The 16,042-nt window shown below is 53.4% G+C and overlaps 7 protein-coding genes across 7 annotated transcripts; 3 read left to right on the forward strand and 4 right to left on the reverse strand.

Annotated features, from left to right (window-relative positions):
• Positions 1-115: 115 nt before the first annotated feature.
• GGS23DRAFT_549249 (uncharacterized protein) lies at positions 116-1,374 on the reverse strand. Its single transcript, XM_051515202.1, has 3 exons — positions 1,115-1,374; positions 865-1,036; positions 116-803 (listed from the first exon to the last, which is right to left on the reverse strand). The coding sequence occupies exons 1-3, from the start codon at positions 1,219-1,221 to the stop codon at positions 741-743; spliced, it is 342 nt and encodes a 113-aa protein (XP_051376344.1). The 5' UTR covers positions 1,222-1,374; the 3' UTR covers positions 116-740.
• A 335-nt stretch (positions 1,375-1,709) lies between these two features.
• On the forward strand, positions 1,710-2,671 carry GGS23DRAFT_549253 (uncharacterized protein). The gene is made up of 4 exons (XM_051515203.1): positions 1,710-2,122; positions 2,187-2,227; positions 2,281-2,349; positions 2,403-2,671. Exons 1-4 carry the CDS (start codon positions 1,987-1,989, stop codon positions 2,496-2,498), a joined length of 342 nt encoding a protein of 113 aa, XP_051376345.1. The 5' UTR covers positions 1,710-1,986; the 3' UTR covers positions 2,499-2,671.
• On the reverse strand, positions 2,672-5,427 carry GGS23DRAFT_549261 (acetyl-CoA synthetase-like protein). Its single transcript, XM_051515204.1, has 6 exons — positions 5,141-5,427; positions 4,788-5,023; positions 4,256-4,621; positions 3,890-4,147; positions 3,214-3,711; positions 2,672-3,076 (listed from the first exon to the last, which is right to left on the reverse strand). The coding sequence occupies exons 1-6, from the start codon at positions 5,181-5,183 to the stop codon at positions 2,744-2,746; spliced, it is 1,734 nt and encodes a 577-aa protein (XP_051376346.1). The 5' UTR covers positions 5,184-5,427; the 3' UTR covers positions 2,672-2,743.
• Positions 5,428-6,769: 1,342 nt separating this feature from the next.
• GGS23DRAFT_549273 (uncharacterized protein) lies at positions 6,770-7,857 on the forward strand. The gene is made up of 3 exons (XM_051515205.1): positions 6,770-6,956; positions 7,098-7,608; positions 7,663-7,857. The coding sequence occupies exons 1-2, from the start codon at positions 6,848-6,850 to the stop codon at positions 7,271-7,273; spliced, it is 285 nt and encodes a 94-aa protein (XP_051376347.1). The 5' UTR covers positions 6,770-6,847; the 3' UTR covers positions 7,274-7,608; positions 7,663-7,857.
• Positions 7,858-7,954: 97 nt separating this feature from the next.
• GGS23DRAFT_549274 (uncharacterized protein) lies at positions 7,955-8,844 on the reverse strand. Its single transcript, XM_051515206.1, has one exon. It carries the CDS (start codon positions 8,754-8,756, stop codon positions 8,508-8,510), a length of 249 nt encoding a protein of 82 aa, XP_051376348.1. The 5' UTR covers positions 8,757-8,844; the 3' UTR covers positions 7,955-8,507.
• A 1,569-nt stretch (positions 8,845-10,413) lies between these two features.
• Positions 10,414-13,368, forward strand: GGS23DRAFT_612775 (uncharacterized protein; the record flags this gene model as incomplete). Its single annotated transcript, XM_051520515.1, has 7 exons — positions 10,414-10,784; positions 10,846-10,976; positions 11,041-11,907; positions 11,958-12,001; positions 12,057-12,293; positions 12,363-12,575; positions 12,636-13,368. The coding sequence occupies 7 exons, from the start codon at positions 10,414-10,416 to the stop codon at positions 13,191-13,193; spliced, it is 2,421 nt and encodes an 806-aa protein (XP_051376349.1). The 3' UTR covers positions 13,194-13,368.
• A 1,129-nt stretch (positions 13,369-14,497) lies between these two features.
• On the reverse strand, positions 14,498-15,577 carry GGS23DRAFT_592937 (uncharacterized protein; the record flags this gene model as incomplete). The annotated part of the gene is made up of 3 exons (XM_051517962.1): positions 14,498-15,021; positions 15,118-15,289; positions 15,554-15,577. The coding sequence occupies 3 exons, from the start codon at positions 15,575-15,577 to the stop codon at positions 14,498-14,500; spliced, it is 720 nt and encodes a 239-aa protein (XP_051376350.1).
• Between the last annotated feature and the right edge of the window lie 465 nt (positions 15,578-16,042).

Here is a 16,042-nt window from a genome sequence, read left to right on the forward strand (position 1 = left end):
GCTTGTGCATGGGAGAGGGCGACGTGGAGGAGGACTCGGATCATTGCCCTGGCCAGCCGTCAGTTATCTAGTTAAGACGGCGCGGAAAGGGTTGGTTCACGATATATGAAGGGGAGTGGCTTAGGATAGGTGTCTATGCCTCCCGTGGGAGTCTCAAATGGCCAGCCGCTGGCGCGAGAACGAGAGGAAGCCACTTACCCAACGCGGATGTACCCGAGTAGCAGTTTGCCAGGTGCTTCCAAGGAAACCGTAGACAGCGCGTAGCTTCCACGTTGAACGATAGGTACATATGTCATGTATATACGTCAAGCTACTTGCAGTGGGGGCAGTCTATATAGATACAACAGACACTTCCATGGTGTGGACGTCTTCTTTGCCGAAGAGGAGAATGACTATAATACGGCAATCTAGCCAAGGAAACGTATCCCGTAGGCCCGAGCCAACATGCGCGCCGCAGGTTTATGGCGGGCCGATTTACCAGAGAGACAACCGCACCAACCATGAAGAGGCCACCTGGTAGGCATATAGGCATGTAGGCAGTAGACCATCGAAACACACGTGTCTCCGCATCCCCGTTATCTATACGAGCATAGCCGCACCCCCAAGTGTTATGTGATATTACATTTCGGTCTTGCCGCCGTATAGCACATGGACCGGTATGGTGGTATAGAGTGTGTGGCGCGCCCTACATCCCGTGCTCGTGGCAGCCATCGCTCGTCCGCTCCCCTTGCCGCTCTCTTTTACCAGCTCGCTTTGCGGACGCCCGGTATGTTGCCGTCGAGGGCTTGCATTCGGAAGTTGTACTGCGCAACCAAGTCAGCGCACGTTCCCGACGGTTGTTTCACGGGGAGGCAAGCCCCTTACTCTGGAGAGCTTGAAATCGCGTAGTACACCCCTCCCCTTGCCGCCCAGCAGACATCGTCCGCGGATCTGCGTCGGCCGGGTGTAGCAGTGCATCTGGGTGAGCTGGAGCTGGGCCTCGGCTCGAACGCGCTGGGGTAGGGTGGTATTTCGGATGATATATCGCAGGGCTTGCCTGTTTGCGGGTTGCGCGACTCGTATTAGGCACGACGCCGTAGCCTGTTAGAACGGGTGGGTTCAGTCTTCTGCGCACCTCTCGGGCTCAAACTGAGCATAGGCTTTCCTCTTGGAGTGGTCTCGGATAATCTTGATATTGACGAAGCAGCCAAGATCGAGCTTCTTGGCCCGAAACATCGACATCGTGACGGGTGTGGTGCGGTTCGTCTCTGGAGCTTGTGTTGCGATGCGCTAGACGGAGCGGAATTCTCTTCGAGGTTGAGAAGAGGTGACGAGTGGCTGTCCAAGCCAAGAGACAGGTCCTGATTCTCTAGGTGGCGGCCACCTGGTGACGGCCTGGCTAAGATGGTAAGTTACGTAACGCGGGCCGAGCGGGCCACAAGCTCCGCAGACCCATCTTTTTCAGGGGTGCAAAGCAAGCCAAGCACGTCAGCCGAGCCTCAAAAGAGCCCCGCGGACGGAAGCCATCTAGGTAGGAATGACGCCGCTGTGTCTTACCTAGACGGCAAACAAGGGTCGCTCGAGGAGAAGACGGAGCAATCGACGAGTAAGAGCTGCATAATCAAGGTACATTACCACGTGCCGTAGGTACCTAGGTACCTCTAGGTACAATAGGATACCTGTAGGCACCCAACTTAGGTACCTAGGTACCTAGGTAATGAATCCATCACGTCGGCAAAGGGAGGCGGGTGCCGCCGCCCTTGGTTTCCTAATGACGTCGGCAGCCACCTCCCAGCAGGTACCTAGGTATCTGTTGTATGGTAGAAACAGCTATAACAAAGAGTGATAGCTCCCAGTTTTCACCAGCGTCAACCGTTCCCATCCCTCAGCTTCGTCGACTTTGTGAACTCATTGCTGTTGTCTTCCTTATTTAGCCACGATTTACATCCGTATTCCGAAGCCCTCAGTATACCACACTTACGTGCCCGCATTCTTCTTCCCTCGAATATGTCAGGATACTCTAGTGTTGGCCAAAGCGCAGTCTACGAAGATGGCGACCAGAGGAACCTCAAGAAGTCTGAGGTTCCGGGCCGCCCGAGATATGAAGAGGGTGTCGAACACTCCCACCTTCCTAACGACTCCAGTAAGCCAGGCACTGCCCCAAGAAACCGTCGAATGAAGGGCTGAGTCTAATGAATAACCTACAGAAGACCAAAGATCGATTGCAAACCGCTTGGGTAACGAAGAGGTAGGTATCTAGTAGTTGCTGTCATTGCCGATTGTCCGTCTAACCTCTCGCAGCGAAAATTGAGCCGTAAAGAGTATGAAGACCCGGAGACCCGTGCCGCAAAGAAGGACCCGACTCTACCAGCAAGTCGCCGCTATTTTATCATCTCGAGGCGCTCGACTAATTCCTACTCTAGGCCACGCTGCACGGTAATGAACCATCGAAGGGTGCTAAGGTCGACGCTGAGTTGCAGGCTGAGGAAGAAGAATACCTCAAGAAGAAAGGCAAATAATCCAATGTATCTTCCATTTTTGGGGGCAACCAATGCTCAGATATAACGGCGAGAGGCCTCCATACGAATAACGAATAGTGGCGGGAAAACGAAATGGGATTAGGTACCCTTTTTTAATCTGGTGGAAATAGATCTATGGAGATGCAATCGCAGAGCAAGCCAAGTTCTAATATTCCTACGCCCGCCAAACCGGCAAACCGCTGACCCAATGAATCCGACCTTCCACTCATCACCAGCCGTCTTCCTCACAACCTCGCACCCTTGGCCCTCCTCTTCTCCCTCTCCTTGTCCTTGAGGAGCCTGCGGAGAATCTTACCGCTGGGGCTTTTGGGTATCTCTTTGATGAACTCAACCCCGCCCTTGAGCCACTTGTATCGTGCCTTGTGCTCTTCGACGTGTCGGCATATATCGCGCGCCACCTCCTCGTCTGACCGCGACGCCGCGCTCGCCGCCTTCACCACGAACGCCTTGGGCACCTCGCCAGACCCCTCGTCGGGCACCGGGATTACCGTACAGTCGCCGACCGCCGGGTGCGTCAGAAGGTGTGCCTCGAGCTCCGCCGGCGCTACTTGGTGGCCCTAGATATCCCGCGCCGTGACGCGGGGTTTAGGTTAGTAGGGGAAAAGAAAGCATTCACGAACTCCTCCGTGTAGCGCGAGCGTGGTGAATAACCGGCTGACAAGCGGGCGCATAAGGGCTAGATAACCTCTCTCACCTTGACCTTAATCAGCTCCTTCAGCCGGTCGACAACGGCGAAGTGCTCGTGGCCGGAGGGGGCCTTAAGGGCGATGGCGACGTCGCCGGTGCGCATCCAGCGGCCGTCGGCGTCCCAGACGAAGGCCTCGGCCGTGGCGCGCTCGTTGTTGAGGTAGCCGAGGGTGACGGAGGGAGACTGGATCCAGATCTCGCCGCGGCGGTTGTAGGCGGTGATCTCAGTGCCGTCCTCGTCGACGAGCTTGGCGCGGCAGGCCGGCGCCAGCGAGCCCGACGTGCCCACCACAACGTCGTTCTCGCCCGTGATGAGCACCGCCGTGCACGTCTCCGTCATGCCGTAGCCCTGCCCGGCGCCCAGGAACGGGAACGCCGCCACCAGCGCCTCGTGCGTCTCTGCCCCCAGCGGTGCCGCCCCCGTGAACACGAACCGCACGCTAGTCAGGTCGTACCGCGCGCACAGCTCCTGGTTCCGCAGCAGCTGGATCACGATCGGTGGGACCTAGAAGCCAGAACGGGGCGGTCACAGTGACGCGCGGTTGAGTCAGCTTTCCCGAACTCTTTCCCGTGCAACCATGTCGATCTCTCGGTGGTATATGCGCCATTATGTAGGTGTATAGGTCGGCGTATAAATGGGGAGAGCGGAGGGGGAGAAAGGGGGGGGGGGGGGGGGTACGAACAATATGTAGGTAGGCGATCTTGAACTTCTGTATGGTCTCGAGCAGCGCCTTGAGCTCGAAGCGCGGCATCACGATGAGCTCATCGCCACGGTACGTGCCGACGTGCGCGACGACGACGAGCCCGTAGATGTGGCTCAGCGGCAGGAGGCCGAGCTGGACCTGGGTCTCGACGCCCTTGGCCCGCCGCCCCGGGTCCTCGTGCCACTTCACCTGCATCATGTTCGCGATCACGTTGCGGTGCGAGATCATCACCGCTTTCTACCCTCGAGGAATTTAGCTACCAGTGCGTTGACCTCCCCCCATCCACTACACAGCCCAGAAGGCAGTAGAGAAAGGGGGTAGAAGGGGAGGAGCGGTGGGACTGACAGGAAGGCCCGAGGTACCGCTGGAGTAGCACAGATACGCGACCTGGCGGCCGCCCTGCCCCTTCGACCAGGCCAGGGGCTCAATCTCGGGCAGCGCGCGGCCTTCGGTGATGAGGTCGTCGATGGTCTTGAAGGGCGCGCTCTCCGAGGCCTCGGGCAGCCGCAGGAGGAACACGCGGTCGTCCGGGATGCCGCAGGCGCGCGTCGCCTTGAGCGCCGTGTCTAGCAGCTCCGCACACGTGAAGAGGACTTTAGCACCAGACGACCTGAGCTGGTGCTCGAGCTCGGCCGCCGAGTACATAGAGTTGGCAGGCGTAACGATGCCGTTGAGGCGGTGCACCCCGTAGGTGGACATGATGTAGTCGATCTGTACCAATTGTGAGAGCGGGAAGCGCTAGGTGGTAGATGCTTGCCTAGGTATCAAGCTAAGAAGACTGCGCGACCCCATCATTCTATTACCCTCCCTTTTTTTGCGTTTTCTCCTGGAGGGGTAGGGTGAAGAGAGCAAGGGAGGGGGGGGGGAAGCGCCATACCGAGTTGAAGGAATAGATTCCAACGACCTTGTCCCAGGGCGTCTCGTCGTTCGGCAGCCAGCCCAGACGCCTGGAGAGCGCCCGGGCGAGCAGTTCGAAGCGCTCGGACACCTCAGCCGGCGTGTACGTCTTCCCCGTAACACCGCACGTGTACGGGTTCCGGGACTTGGTAAGCGGTTGCCGGCCATATCGGTCACTGCTCCAGAACTCATGGAGAGGGATCGAATCGGGTGGGTCTGGGGTTTCTCATCAGTGCTGACATTTCGGGTTTACTATCTTTCCCCTTTCTTGTGTGCGTGATCTTCTTCCCTTACATCTTGGGAAGAGTTCTGGAAGAGCGGGGGACAACCCACCAAATGGCAATTCAGGCACCCAGGACGGAGGAGTAAACACCATCTTTAAATGAGGTAGGGAGCGCTGCACGAAAGGAGAAGAATCAAAATACAGACTATATTTCAAACACGTAATCGTTCCTCGACCCCCAAATAGTATAAACACGACTGGGAAGAGCGCTTTCGAGGAAAGAAAATTTCAGAATGACGCTCTTGTATTTCAAGTAGTAGGCATGTAGGACCCCCTGTCCGTTCTGATGGGACCAGAACAAAGGGTATGTGGTGTCCTCGTGATCCGCGGGCGCGGGATTCGGGCACATATTACCCAGGGAGAGATAAAGGAGCGGGCGAGAGGCTGATGCAGATCTTGGGATTAACAAGGGAATTGGGGTCGACCAGCAGCACTAGTCCACATCTCCATGCAGATAATACATGTATCCTGTAATAGATACAATAATAGGCACAATTCGCACATCAGTACATATCCGTACGCAGGTATACGCACATAATAATACCCTGCAGAAGTTCATGGCGAAGGATGATGGGGAACCCGGACAGCGTGACCCTGCCACCGGTTGCCGACGCCATCACTTTCTAGATGGAGTTAGCCAGTATACAACCCTGTCGATTAACTCTTGCTTCGCAATAGCCCCCATTCCCCGCGATGATACCTTGGCCTCATCCCGAATGGCGGGGTACACTACGGAGATGTGGTGGAGATTGTGGAGGGCCTTGGCCAAGCTAGGCGGTCCAGGGGGAGGCAAGGTTGTATTATATGCGTAGATTTAAAAGTCGGGGTTCTGATATTCTAGGTCTACGTGTATACCTCCTACCATGACCTGCCTACGCTCTACGCCGTACAACTGTATATACATCTACCAATACACCTATATTATCCGCGAGATACCTATGCTTTTGTAAAAAATAAAAAAAACATGTGGTACGTGGCGAATAGTGCCGTTTGTGGCGCTCATCACTCGTTCACCTGGTTCCGGGGATATTAATATCGTGTAAACGGGCCTGCGTTGAACAACAGGGACCACGTACCTGCGCCCGTTCACCTTCTGCTAGGAGGTACTTACTTACTAGGTGGCATTCAATGCTTCATCGTAAATACCTCCCTATTTCTGTAAAATAAGGAGTACTCTCCCTACCCCGACATAGGACCTCGGCCCGCTCGGCTAAGGGGGCCTCAGCACCGGGGACCCTAGAAATGTCATCTCCCCGCCTCCCCGCCTCCCCTATTTTTTGCCAAGTACCGTAGGGAAATCCCAACTCCGTCACCTAACCACCACAACAATCCGCCATTTCTCCGACGGACCCGGCTACATTCGCCAGAGTACAAAGGGGGCAGTAAACAAAACCAGCGCTGTCCTCTTTGTCATCACCTCCGACGACGCTTCTAAGCTAGGTATCTCTCCGAACTTCAGGAAATCCTAGGCCCTATTACATCGGCGATAGAAAATAATGAGTCGATAAAAGAAGACACTCGACTTAACACACTGCCCGGCCACACATTCCCCGGCTAACGAGGGGGAACGGGATATGTTTACCCTCGGCAGCGTAGTCGTAAATCGGGCCACCTATACAAGATAAGGGACGGCCGGTATAATGAGATCGACTACTCGTACACTAATACCAATGAAGTCCAGGCCGTCACTCTCGCCAGACCAAAAACAATCCTATAAAGAGTAGGCACGGGAGATACCTCCGCAGTTACACACTATCATGCCCTCCGACGGACTCTACGCTCGCCACCACATTGTTCAAGATCCCGGCGTCCTCACCAACGCCCGTATTCGCCCCCTAGAAGAAGATATTCTCTTCTTAAACACCGGTATGGACCCGACGTGAGTTTTTACGCACAATGCCTCCACCTAGTCCAACTGCAGAGTCGATAATGACAAGATCATAGGACTAATTAATAAGAAATGGCAGGCTTCTTTAACTAGAAAACGGCTGATGAAATCCATCGCAGGGTCGGGGTCAGAATCCCTCAGGGGGGAGATCTCCATGCCGGCTCGAGTGAAAAGACGCTCCAAAACAGTATGTTGTGGAACGGACTGTATGACGATGGTATACCGGAGCTTTAAAAAGTGCTTACTTGTCGTGCTCTTAGCCGCATCCCGCCATGACTACCTGACTATAGTTTGACCACCCCACTGGCGCATCCAAGAATCGAGCCTGGTAAGTCTGAAATCCGCAAGGCCAACAGAGACACGGCAGTGCGCCGTAGCGATTGATGATAAGGTTATTAAACAAATGCCACTAAGCCGAAAGCTGAGATCAGGATCGAGATGTATATAGAAGTAATATATACGAAATTAAGAGATTAAGGATAGCGTTAAAACCGCCCCGCCGTGTTCTCGACGCTCAAGCTTAACAATGGCTAGCTATATCGTGAATAAAAAGCTCAATTTCGAATCGTCTCCTCAGCTGTTTAAAGAGGTTTGTAAAAAGCCCCGCAGCCAATGATTAGACCTTCAGTGCTGCGGTGCGCCATTAGTGCGTCAGTGCGGGCGACAGTCGAGGAGGAGTCTCACTCTTCAGACCATACTAAAGGCCGAATGCGATATAAACACTATAAAATAGGAATACCCCAACGAGGCGGGTTCTTGAAATGAACCGGTGTCCATAAACAGACCCCAGCAAGCAAACTAGGATCTAAAAATCGAGGGTGGGAATAGGCGTGCCTCGTTATGGCAAACGAGCGTTTGGTTGAATTAGTTGGGTTCCCCCTCTCCCTTTCTGGAGATGGTCCCTTGAAAAAAAAAAAAAAACCCCCCCACGAATGCATTAAAAACAGGTAGTAAAATCACATTACCCGGGTGACGACATTCAAGTCAGCCCCTTAAAAGCCGGCATTTGATGGTGCCTCAGCCACGACCCCGCACACCCTGTACAGATACAGGTACCTTACACATTGATTCCTTCATTCAAGAGCCGCGGACACAAGCTGCATCCTCGCACTTCAAGATCTAAGGGTCCTCGCCATCTCACCGGCCGCTAGCTCCTAGCCCGGCGTCACGTTTCGAATCAGACTGTCCAGATTTGCATCGCCACTCCTAGTTGCAAGCCAGAGAACATCAGTACTTAACTACCAACCGCGAATTCTCAATGTTCTTTCGGATCTCCCGAGAATCCAAGCCGCAGCAGCGTTTGTGCACATCACCGCCATCAAGCGTAGTGACCCACAATAGACCTTTTCCGTCTGGGTTCTACATCGGCACCTAGACGGCGCTCGGGGCGGCAAGAAGATCTACGAGCTCGATTTTATATTTGCTTAAGATGACAACGAAATAGGGGATGTGTGCTGGCGGTTTCAGATCGCAGAGGGTGAGGACGTGCGGGAGAGGCTCATGGATTACGCGCTTGCCTTTGGAAAAAATCATGTGTCAGAAGATGAGGACTTTAACGGATACGTCTGTGCCTTTAATGCCATGGTGTGTCGACTTGCATACCCTGGTATCTTTACGACGGAAGATGATGATACATGATCATATTGGACCCATAGCATTGGCTTGGCTGTAACGAGCATGGCGAGAAGCAATAGGCCCAGGCTGTGCTCAGGCGCGAGGGGGCAACGTAACATATGAAGACTAGAGTCGGCTGAAGACTTATAAGGTGAAAAATTCATATGAATCTGTTCTTAGGTCGTAGCCGCGATGTATTCGCACACAAGATTTCCTGCTAATACTACAATCCTAAGGAGTTGGGATTGGGGGGGGGCAGGGGGGGGGGATTAGTTAACGTAAACTCTGCGCTGTAAGCAAATGCAAGCTATCTCTCAGTGATAATTTACAGGGACGTCATCGTGAGGCTGTATGCTATTCATAATAACCACGGAATACTCTTCCTGTATCCCCTTACTGTCCGTCTTTAACATAAAAATACTTCAATATTAATATTGCTACCGTGACACTACCACCTTAAAGACTGCCTTAGGTATGATATTGTGCCTGATATGTAGCTGTTCTATTACATGCGCCGAAGTTTGCTTCCACTGGAAGGTATTATTTCTTTCTCATAGCCCTATGGAAAGAATAAACCCTATCTTTTTACCTAATTCCGTGCGTCCGGACAGCAGGACAGCAGTGATTGTATGGGGTTCCAATGGCCCTGCGCTGTGTTTGTCATGCTGTCCTTAGTTCACAGTGCGTAGCTGTGGAGGGACATTGTAGTGAGCTCTGATGGCGGTTCCGCAGACCTTTACTCTATTTTTACAAGTCTGCGTCCCTTAGCAAACCATGCCTACGGTTTTGTTGTTCTCCTCCTACTTAAGTACCCTGGGTAGCGAACCTGTACGCGGTTAATGACCAAGACGTGGCATGTTAGTTCGGTCAGGGAAATAGAACGGCGTCTGCCATTCGTCCACCTGCCAGTAAATAGGCAATAAACAGTCGGATAGGAGCACATACAGAGATGGAATCCAGGCATCAATGTGGTAGGTATTCATAAATATAGTAGGTATTTCGTTCTCACCAGTTGTCACTGTTAAAGCCCACCTGACTTGATAGGTGATAGTGCTGAATATTGCTGCATCATCCTCTTGTGCCTTCCTACGCCTTCCCACGTCCGCACATCCCTACGCCTTCCCTTCTCTAATACAGCCAGCAGCAGGTGCTACTTCCACACTAGATCCTATCGCTGCTTCCAATTGTTCGAACAACGTCCCGCCCCAGCCAAAATGTTATCATCCCCCCACCCTCCGCCGTTTTTCTCCCGACCTTCTTACTCCCAACCCACTCCTTAACTTCAGCGCCGACCTTCCCCTCGTCCACTTGACCCTCGACCTCGCCGCCGATCCCCTTACACACTCCCATTCTCTCCATCATCGTCAAGTATTACACCAAGGGTTCCATCTAATCCATAAGGAACATATCTCGAAGGCACGCCGTCCTGGTTGATGGTATCAGCAGCATTCCTAAACCACCTCTCGAGTGTTCCCTCTTCATCATACCCTTTCTACCCACTCGCCTGTCATCCACTCGGGCCGTTTTATCATTTCCCATCTTATCTCTTCCTCCTCATACCACACATCCGTTAACCTACCTCCGCATATTCACCTATCTCTCCTCATATCAATCTCTAGCCTGCTGGACAGGGTAGACCTGTATGAGGATCATCCTAGGTTTTACCATTATCCAGCATCATTACAAAGCACACACCCCCATATTCTTACATCCTTAACAGCCTCATTCTATTATTCATAAGCAAGAACCTACCAATCCTGATTGTCCGTGATTAAAAACCCCATACGTACAACGAGCCTAGCACGGCGTATCTATGCTATAATGGATCAGTCGACTCCTACCAACAAGCGAAAGAACGAACCGGATGACAACCACACTCCCAGAGCTGCCAAGAGGCACCAATCAGAACAACCATATCCTCGAACAAGATCTTCAACAGCTCGAGAGAACATAGAGCATTCCGATACCATGCAGCCCATTTCTGCTGCTGAGACTCCCAATGAAAAGCCGGAGTCTCATGGGCCACCGCCTGTTTGTTCCAATACCAGGGGGGCGCTAGCTGATGCTCTTCCATACCATCAATGTCACGAGGGGGGCCTCTATACCCAGGATTTGGTAGCCAAGTCAATTTTGATCAACGGGCAATGTGAAATCCGTGATATTGTTCTTGGCGAAGTTCTCATCACTTCAGTGTAAGTCCTTTCTCATATTATATCAGCTGATGATAAGCCTGGATGCTAATTCTAAGTATAGCGGAGGTGGCCGAACTCTCGACACGGAAACTGGAAAGATGGTTCGAGTAAAGGACCAGGAAGAGAGTGGCAGGGCAGTGAAGGCCTTCACCCAGGCAGTTCAAACACAGAATCCCCTGGTGGTAATAGTAGGTAAGTGCAGAATTTTACAGACAGTAGAGTGTGAGCAATATATTATTAAATCTAACTATGCTAGGATCAAACAACAAGATCTTCCCTGTTCAACTACATCATCACTTTAATGTGATGGATTACTTTTTTGCCACCGACATCTGGCGTGAAAAGGTCGACTATGGAAAAGGGAACATTGTGAACTGCTACAAGATCCGCTTGGAAAAGGTGGACAGGTCAACCAGGTCCTGGTGGGTTCCAAAGAATGCTACTCCACAGGAAGCAGGCGAATTCAAGTCTGGAGAGTACAACTGCAAGTTAAAAGCATGCCAAGTCTGCAGCGTATCCAGCAAGGAGATGTTCAAGCAGGGCTGGATGTGCATGAATACAGACTGTTCCGAATTCTTCCAGAATGGCTCCCTAGATTGCAACGAGCTCCAGTACAGCGATGCATTCCTAAATGAGAGGACGAACCACACGGGGCCCGAGCCCCAATATCCCCTAGTCCCACCGTTGCCAGAAAATGAAGGGAATGCTTTCGGCACAGAGAAAAGATTCAAGCGCGGAATCGTTTGCCCGAAATGTTCCCTCTGCAGTCGACGGATCAAGTGGGAAGGCTGGTATTGCGAGAACAACCAATGTGATTTCAAACACAAGGTTGTTATGAACGAGATCCCTTTGACGAATATCAATCAAGAGACTGGTAAAGCAAGGACGAGATCTGCATTGACTTACAGCCGTTACGGTGTCAAGGCATACGCAAAGTCTATTGGTGGTAATGAGCTCACGACATGGTTCATGCCAGGAGAGGAAGCAGGCACTTTCATCGGTTCTGTTACCCGAATTCGGCCGCCTGTTGAAGCACGAATAAGGGGAGGCGGCTTAGATGACTTGTATGTCAAAATGCAGAATGAAGACATCGGACTCCGGCGAGGCGCTGCAAGAAACTCAGGTAAGAGGAAACGTGAGGTTTTTTACATTGATGCTAATTTGGCATTACAGGATCTCGAATTGAGGAGCTGACCTCGCACTTCTCTGTCAATTTTGTAAGTCTACAGCTTCTCTATCACAACTATTGGTCTGTAGCTGACAATATTCCAGGGTGCACCTTACAAGTTCGGGGTCGTTGTGAAGACTACCAGCGGGTTCATGGATGCACCCGACCCGATTATAGAGTCTGTCCTACGTTTAACCTGGGCAGGAAAGACTGCATGCGATATCACAAACCAGCTCATCGAAAAAGACGCCATTCTAACCCCTGAGAACGCAATACCAAAGGACATAAAGCCGTATAATGAGCAACTCATTCTCGGGTACTTTGAGAACTCCAAAATCAGCGTATGATCAACCCCCAGTCTCTCTTCCCATTTAATACTCTTTTCAACAACTAATTCAACTCTATTTTAGCCTCATGATGACGGAGAGAAGGAGGTAGGGCCAAATGTCGCCACTCTTTCTTTGGGTTCTCCGGCCCAGATGAGATTCCACCCCAAGAAGAATACCAACTTGGGCAATCCTCAGGACAAAAGCAAAAGACACAGGCAGCCGATGCTTGGGTTCCTACTGGAGCATGGTGATACGCTTGTCATGCATGGATCACAGATCCAAAAGCTCTATATCGTATGCACCTCAATATCCACCCATGAGTTAATAACTATAATTCTAACTTGTCCATAATAGCATGCAGTTGATCCATACGGCATGCATCGATTTGCATTAACTAGTCGCTACATTCTTCCGGAGACCATCAAGGACGCTACCCAGCGTAGCTTGGTCGACGTAAACGGGAAGATCCCTGACAAGTGGGCAGTTCAGGACTACGACGGAGAGACAGATCAATTCAAACGCCGCCCTGGAAGCGATGTTGCCCAGCCAGGCATGCCAATTCCATCTGGAGCATCTATTTCGTCGGATGAATCCAATTCACCATCAGAACCCAGTTGGTCAAATGACAACAACGGAACCAGGGCTGACAGTATTACCGAGTCTGAGCCTCCTAGTTCATCAGACCAGGACGGCCATACTGAGGATCGCAACCGTGCCGTCTACACTCAGCCACAGCCTGGGCAAATTACAGAGATGGACATGGATTCCTTTATGAACAATATCAAAAATGCGAAAAGGATTCTCGCGAAACATCCGGATCTGATCAAGCTATTCTCCGTTCCCAAAATCGCGGAATCAAAAGATTTCGCCACAGATTTATTTCGCTCGTGCTTCCTTGCTCAACCCCATTAAGCCTATTTGCTTCCTATCCCTCAACAATCAACAGACCAGCCTCAGGTTGGTGCGGCCAGCATCGCGCCTATTCGCAGATTCAAAAGGCGTTTCGTGCGACTGCAGTGGGAGCCAGAACCCACGTTATCATCATCACCATCAAGTTTACTGCTTGAGAGATCGGCTACTTCCACCCTGAACACATCCATTTATGCGCACTTGCTTTACTCCGGACAAGGAGATTTCCTGGCTACACGATAACTGCCAAAACATATGGCATCTTGATTCCTCTTTCACTCTTTTGCTTACAGATTTCTATCTTCGATAGGCCCGACGGGGGCTTGTCCCCTGGCTGCTACGTTCTGGCAGATACCCGCTACCTACTATAAGGCGTCTTTGCAGCATCTTCAAGGGAACGGATGAATTTGAGTTGAGGCAACATACAAAATTGGTGGGAAAAGGAAAAAAAAAAAAGAGAGGGGGAGAGGGAGAGTGGCGAGAGAGTGGTGAGAGAGGCGTAAGGGGTGGCGTTGGGCGGTTCATGGGGGCATCGGAACTGCCAAGGGTATACTAGCTGGTCATATCATATTACATTAGCTTATAGCATTGCTGGGTCTAGCTACTTGAGGCCACTCTTAATCGATGATTTGCATTCCTAGAAAGTTGTGTTCTAGCTTGTTGTCCATTGCTATGGGTGCGTGGTGCGCAAGAACGCATGAATCCCTCCCATAAAGGCGTTACAAGAGGTAAACTAACCCCAAGGGGACGATGCTCTCTCTCCATTCGTCTTTACGCTGGCCCAGGTGTTCCTCTCGCCGCATACTTGTAGCACTGGTAAGCAACAGGCCACAGCAGCAACAGCAGTAGCGATGAGCTACAGGGACTTCCATACACGCCTACCGTCACCGTAATCAAGAGACGGATAGAAAAAGTATTCCTCTGACGTTGTAGTTTCGTTCGATGCGTAGGTGTGTGTCCAGCACATCCCGGCAGCCTCAACGCGAGACCGCCCGAGACCGCAGCAGCGCCTGTCCCGTCTGCAGCACGAACGCACAGCTAAGGGAGCTCCTTCGTAGCTAGTTCTGCCCGTCTCCGCGCGTCCCGCCTGGTTGGGCCGGGCAGCCGGGGCCAAGACTACGCCCCGGCCTCACGTCTAACCAGATGACAGCTTTCCTAGTCGAGCCGTATTACGTGTATCCGTTTTATCTCTTCTTGTGCCTGCTCTTCCCCCCTCCCCCCCCTCTCTCTCGTATCTATCTCTAACCCCCCCTCTACTTTTCCTCTGGCGCACCTTGTCTGCCTAGGCCTAGGCCCCCCCCCCCCTTTCACCGCCCCTTGGCCTTGCGTCTGCGCTCCCACTCGGCGCGCTCCTCCTCGTCGCTGCCGGAGAACTCGGCATCGTCATCATCGTCGTCACCGTCGTGGTCACGGTGCGGGGGGCGCGCGAAGGAGCCGGCGGGGGCCGCGGCCTTGGCCCCCTTCTTCTTGCCGCTGCCGCCGTCGGCGGCCTTCTTCGCCGCGGCGGCGGCGGCGGCGGGGGGCGGGCCGCTGCTGTCGACGAAGTCGCCGGCGTTGAGCTCGGCGTACTCGTGCCGCTCGATGATGCCGCGCAGCTCGGGGTTGGCCGGGTCGACGAGCTGGGCGGGCGTGAGGCGCGCCTTGTTGCGCACGCGCGTCGACGAGCCCGCCTCGAGCATCATGCCGACGAGCGCGGCGCCGAAGGGCCGCTGCGCCGCCGGCTCCCCGTTGAGCCAGCGCACCGCGCTGTGCAGCGGCGTGTCGCCCTCGGCCCGCGTCAGCGGGTCGCACTCGAAGTCCGGCTGGTCGAGGAGCAGGTCGATGACCTCGTCTGCGTCTCCGGGAGAGGAAGGGGTTAGCGTCGGGTTGTGTCGCGGGGGAGGGGAGGGGAGGGGGGGAGATGGGGGGGAGGAAAGACGGGACGCACAGTTCCCCCGCAGCGCCGCTTCGTGGTACAGGTGGTTGCCCATGACGGTGGTCGTGTTGTTGAGCAGGTCTGTGATCTCGGCGTCGCTCTTGCACTGCGATATGATCTCGCCCAGCAGCTCGACGTTGTTGCGCCGGCAGGCCTCGATCAGCTGCTCCTGCACCGAGGCGCCCTGGGAGTTGGCGGTTAGCAACGGAAGCACCGGCAGCAATAATTAAAATCGAAACGACGGCGGTGACGCGGGGTACATGTCGACCTGAGGTCACCCCTCTCTCCTTGCATGCCTGCGTCTTTGTATTCTGTTGTATAAGTCCCTCCCGCCATGTGCCCAGAGGCTAGCCGGAGAGAGTGCGGCGGAGAAGGGGGGCAGAGATGGGCATATTATGGGGGCGTAGATGTGTAGGATCGCAGATGCGTAGGTGGGCGGATAGCATACATCGTGTTCGTGATTATCGGCCATCTTGGAGACGGCGAGAGGGGCTTGGCTTGTGGTCTCGACGTCCACCTTGGTCCCTCGCGAGGGGAAAAGCAGCGAGGGCTCGCGCGGATGGATGGGCCGTGAGCGCCGCGTGCGAATGACAGGAGGAGGAGAGCAGGCGGAGTCGCTCCCGCGCGGGCAGAGGGGAAAACACGGTGTCTTCGGCGTTGGGTCTGGAAGCGGGCTCGTCGGGCGAGGAGGTTGTGAGGTAGCTAGATGGAGGAAATTTGGCCCTGTAGATGTGCTGCAGGGCGAGTGAGATCCCGTTTGCCTGCGTGGACGGGCCCGGGTATGAGCAGAGCGAAGAGGCCTACGGAGATGTATGGGCGACGTAGGGGAAGGTTCAAGGCGCCTAGTTGTCTGATACGCGAGACGGTCAGAAAAGGAGGCCTTGACGTTTCCCACCGCCCGAACCACAACGGTACTGGGATACGTCTTACGTAACAT

The sequence above is a fragment of the Durotheca rogersii genome, assembly GCF_024521655.1.
Source record: "Durotheca rogersii strain YMJ 92031201 chromosome Unknown GGS23scaffold_2, whole genome shotgun sequence".
Classification (NCBI taxonomy): domain Eukaryota; kingdom Fungi; phylum Ascomycota; class Sordariomycetes; order Xylariales; family Xylariaceae; genus Durotheca; species Durotheca rogersii.

What these genes read in the sequence shown, in the direction of transcription:
- GGS23DRAFT_549249 (XM_051515202.1), bottom strand. Translation starts at nt 1,221, where the DNA reads ATGTCGATGTTTCGGGCCAAGAAGCTCGATCTTGGCTGCTTCGTCAAT. An exon ending in GCTCAGTTTGAGCCCGAGAG is followed by an intron (nt 1,037 to 1,114) that starts GTGCGCAGAAGA and finishes ACCCGCAAACAG; the next exon opens with GCAAGCCCTGCGATATATCA. An exon ending in GCGATTTCAAGCTCTCCAGA is followed by an intron (nt 804 to 864) that starts GTAAGGGGCTTG and finishes TTGGTTGCGCAG; the next exon opens with TACAACTTCCGAATGCAAGC.
- GGS23DRAFT_549253 (XM_051515203.1), top strand. Translation starts at nt 1,987, where the DNA reads ATGTCAGGATACTCTAGTGTTGGCCAAAGCGCAGTCTACGAAGATGGC. An exon ending in ACCGCTTGGGTAACGAAGAG is followed by an intron (nt 2,228 to 2,280) that starts GTAGGTATCTAG and finishes AACCTCTCGCAG; the next exon opens with CGAAAATTGAGCCGTAAAGA. An exon ending in AGAAGGACCCGACTCTACCA is followed by an intron (nt 2,350 to 2,402) that starts GCAAGTCGCCGC and finishes TTCCTACTCTAG; the next exon opens with GCCACGCTGCACGGTAATGA.
- GGS23DRAFT_549261 (XM_051515204.1), bottom strand. Translation starts at nt 5,183, where the DNA reads ATGGTGTTTACTCCTCCGTCCTGGGTGCCTGAATTGCCATTTG. An exon ending in GGTGCCTGAATTGCCATTTG is followed by an intron (nt 5,024 to 5,140) that starts GTGGGTTGTCCC and finishes GAGAAACCCCAG; the next exon opens with ACCCACCCGATTCGATCCCT. An exon ending in GCGGTACCTCGGGCCTTCCT is followed by an intron (nt 4,148 to 4,255) that starts GTCAGTCCCACC and finishes CCTCGAGGGTAG; the next exon opens with AAAGCGGTGATGATCTCGCA.
- GGS23DRAFT_549273 (XM_051515205.1), top strand. Translation starts at nt 6,848, where the DNA reads ATGCCCTCCGACGGACTCTACGCTCGCCACCACATTGTTCAAGATCCC. An exon ending in TATTCTCTTCTTAAACACCG is followed by an intron (nt 6,957 to 7,097) that starts GTATGGACCCGA and finishes AATCCATCGCAG; the next exon opens with GGTCGGGGTCAGAATCCCTC.
- GGS23DRAFT_549274 (XM_051515206.1), bottom strand. Translation starts at nt 8,756, where the DNA reads ATGAATTTTTCACCTTATAAGTCTTCAGCCGACTCTAGTCTTCATATG.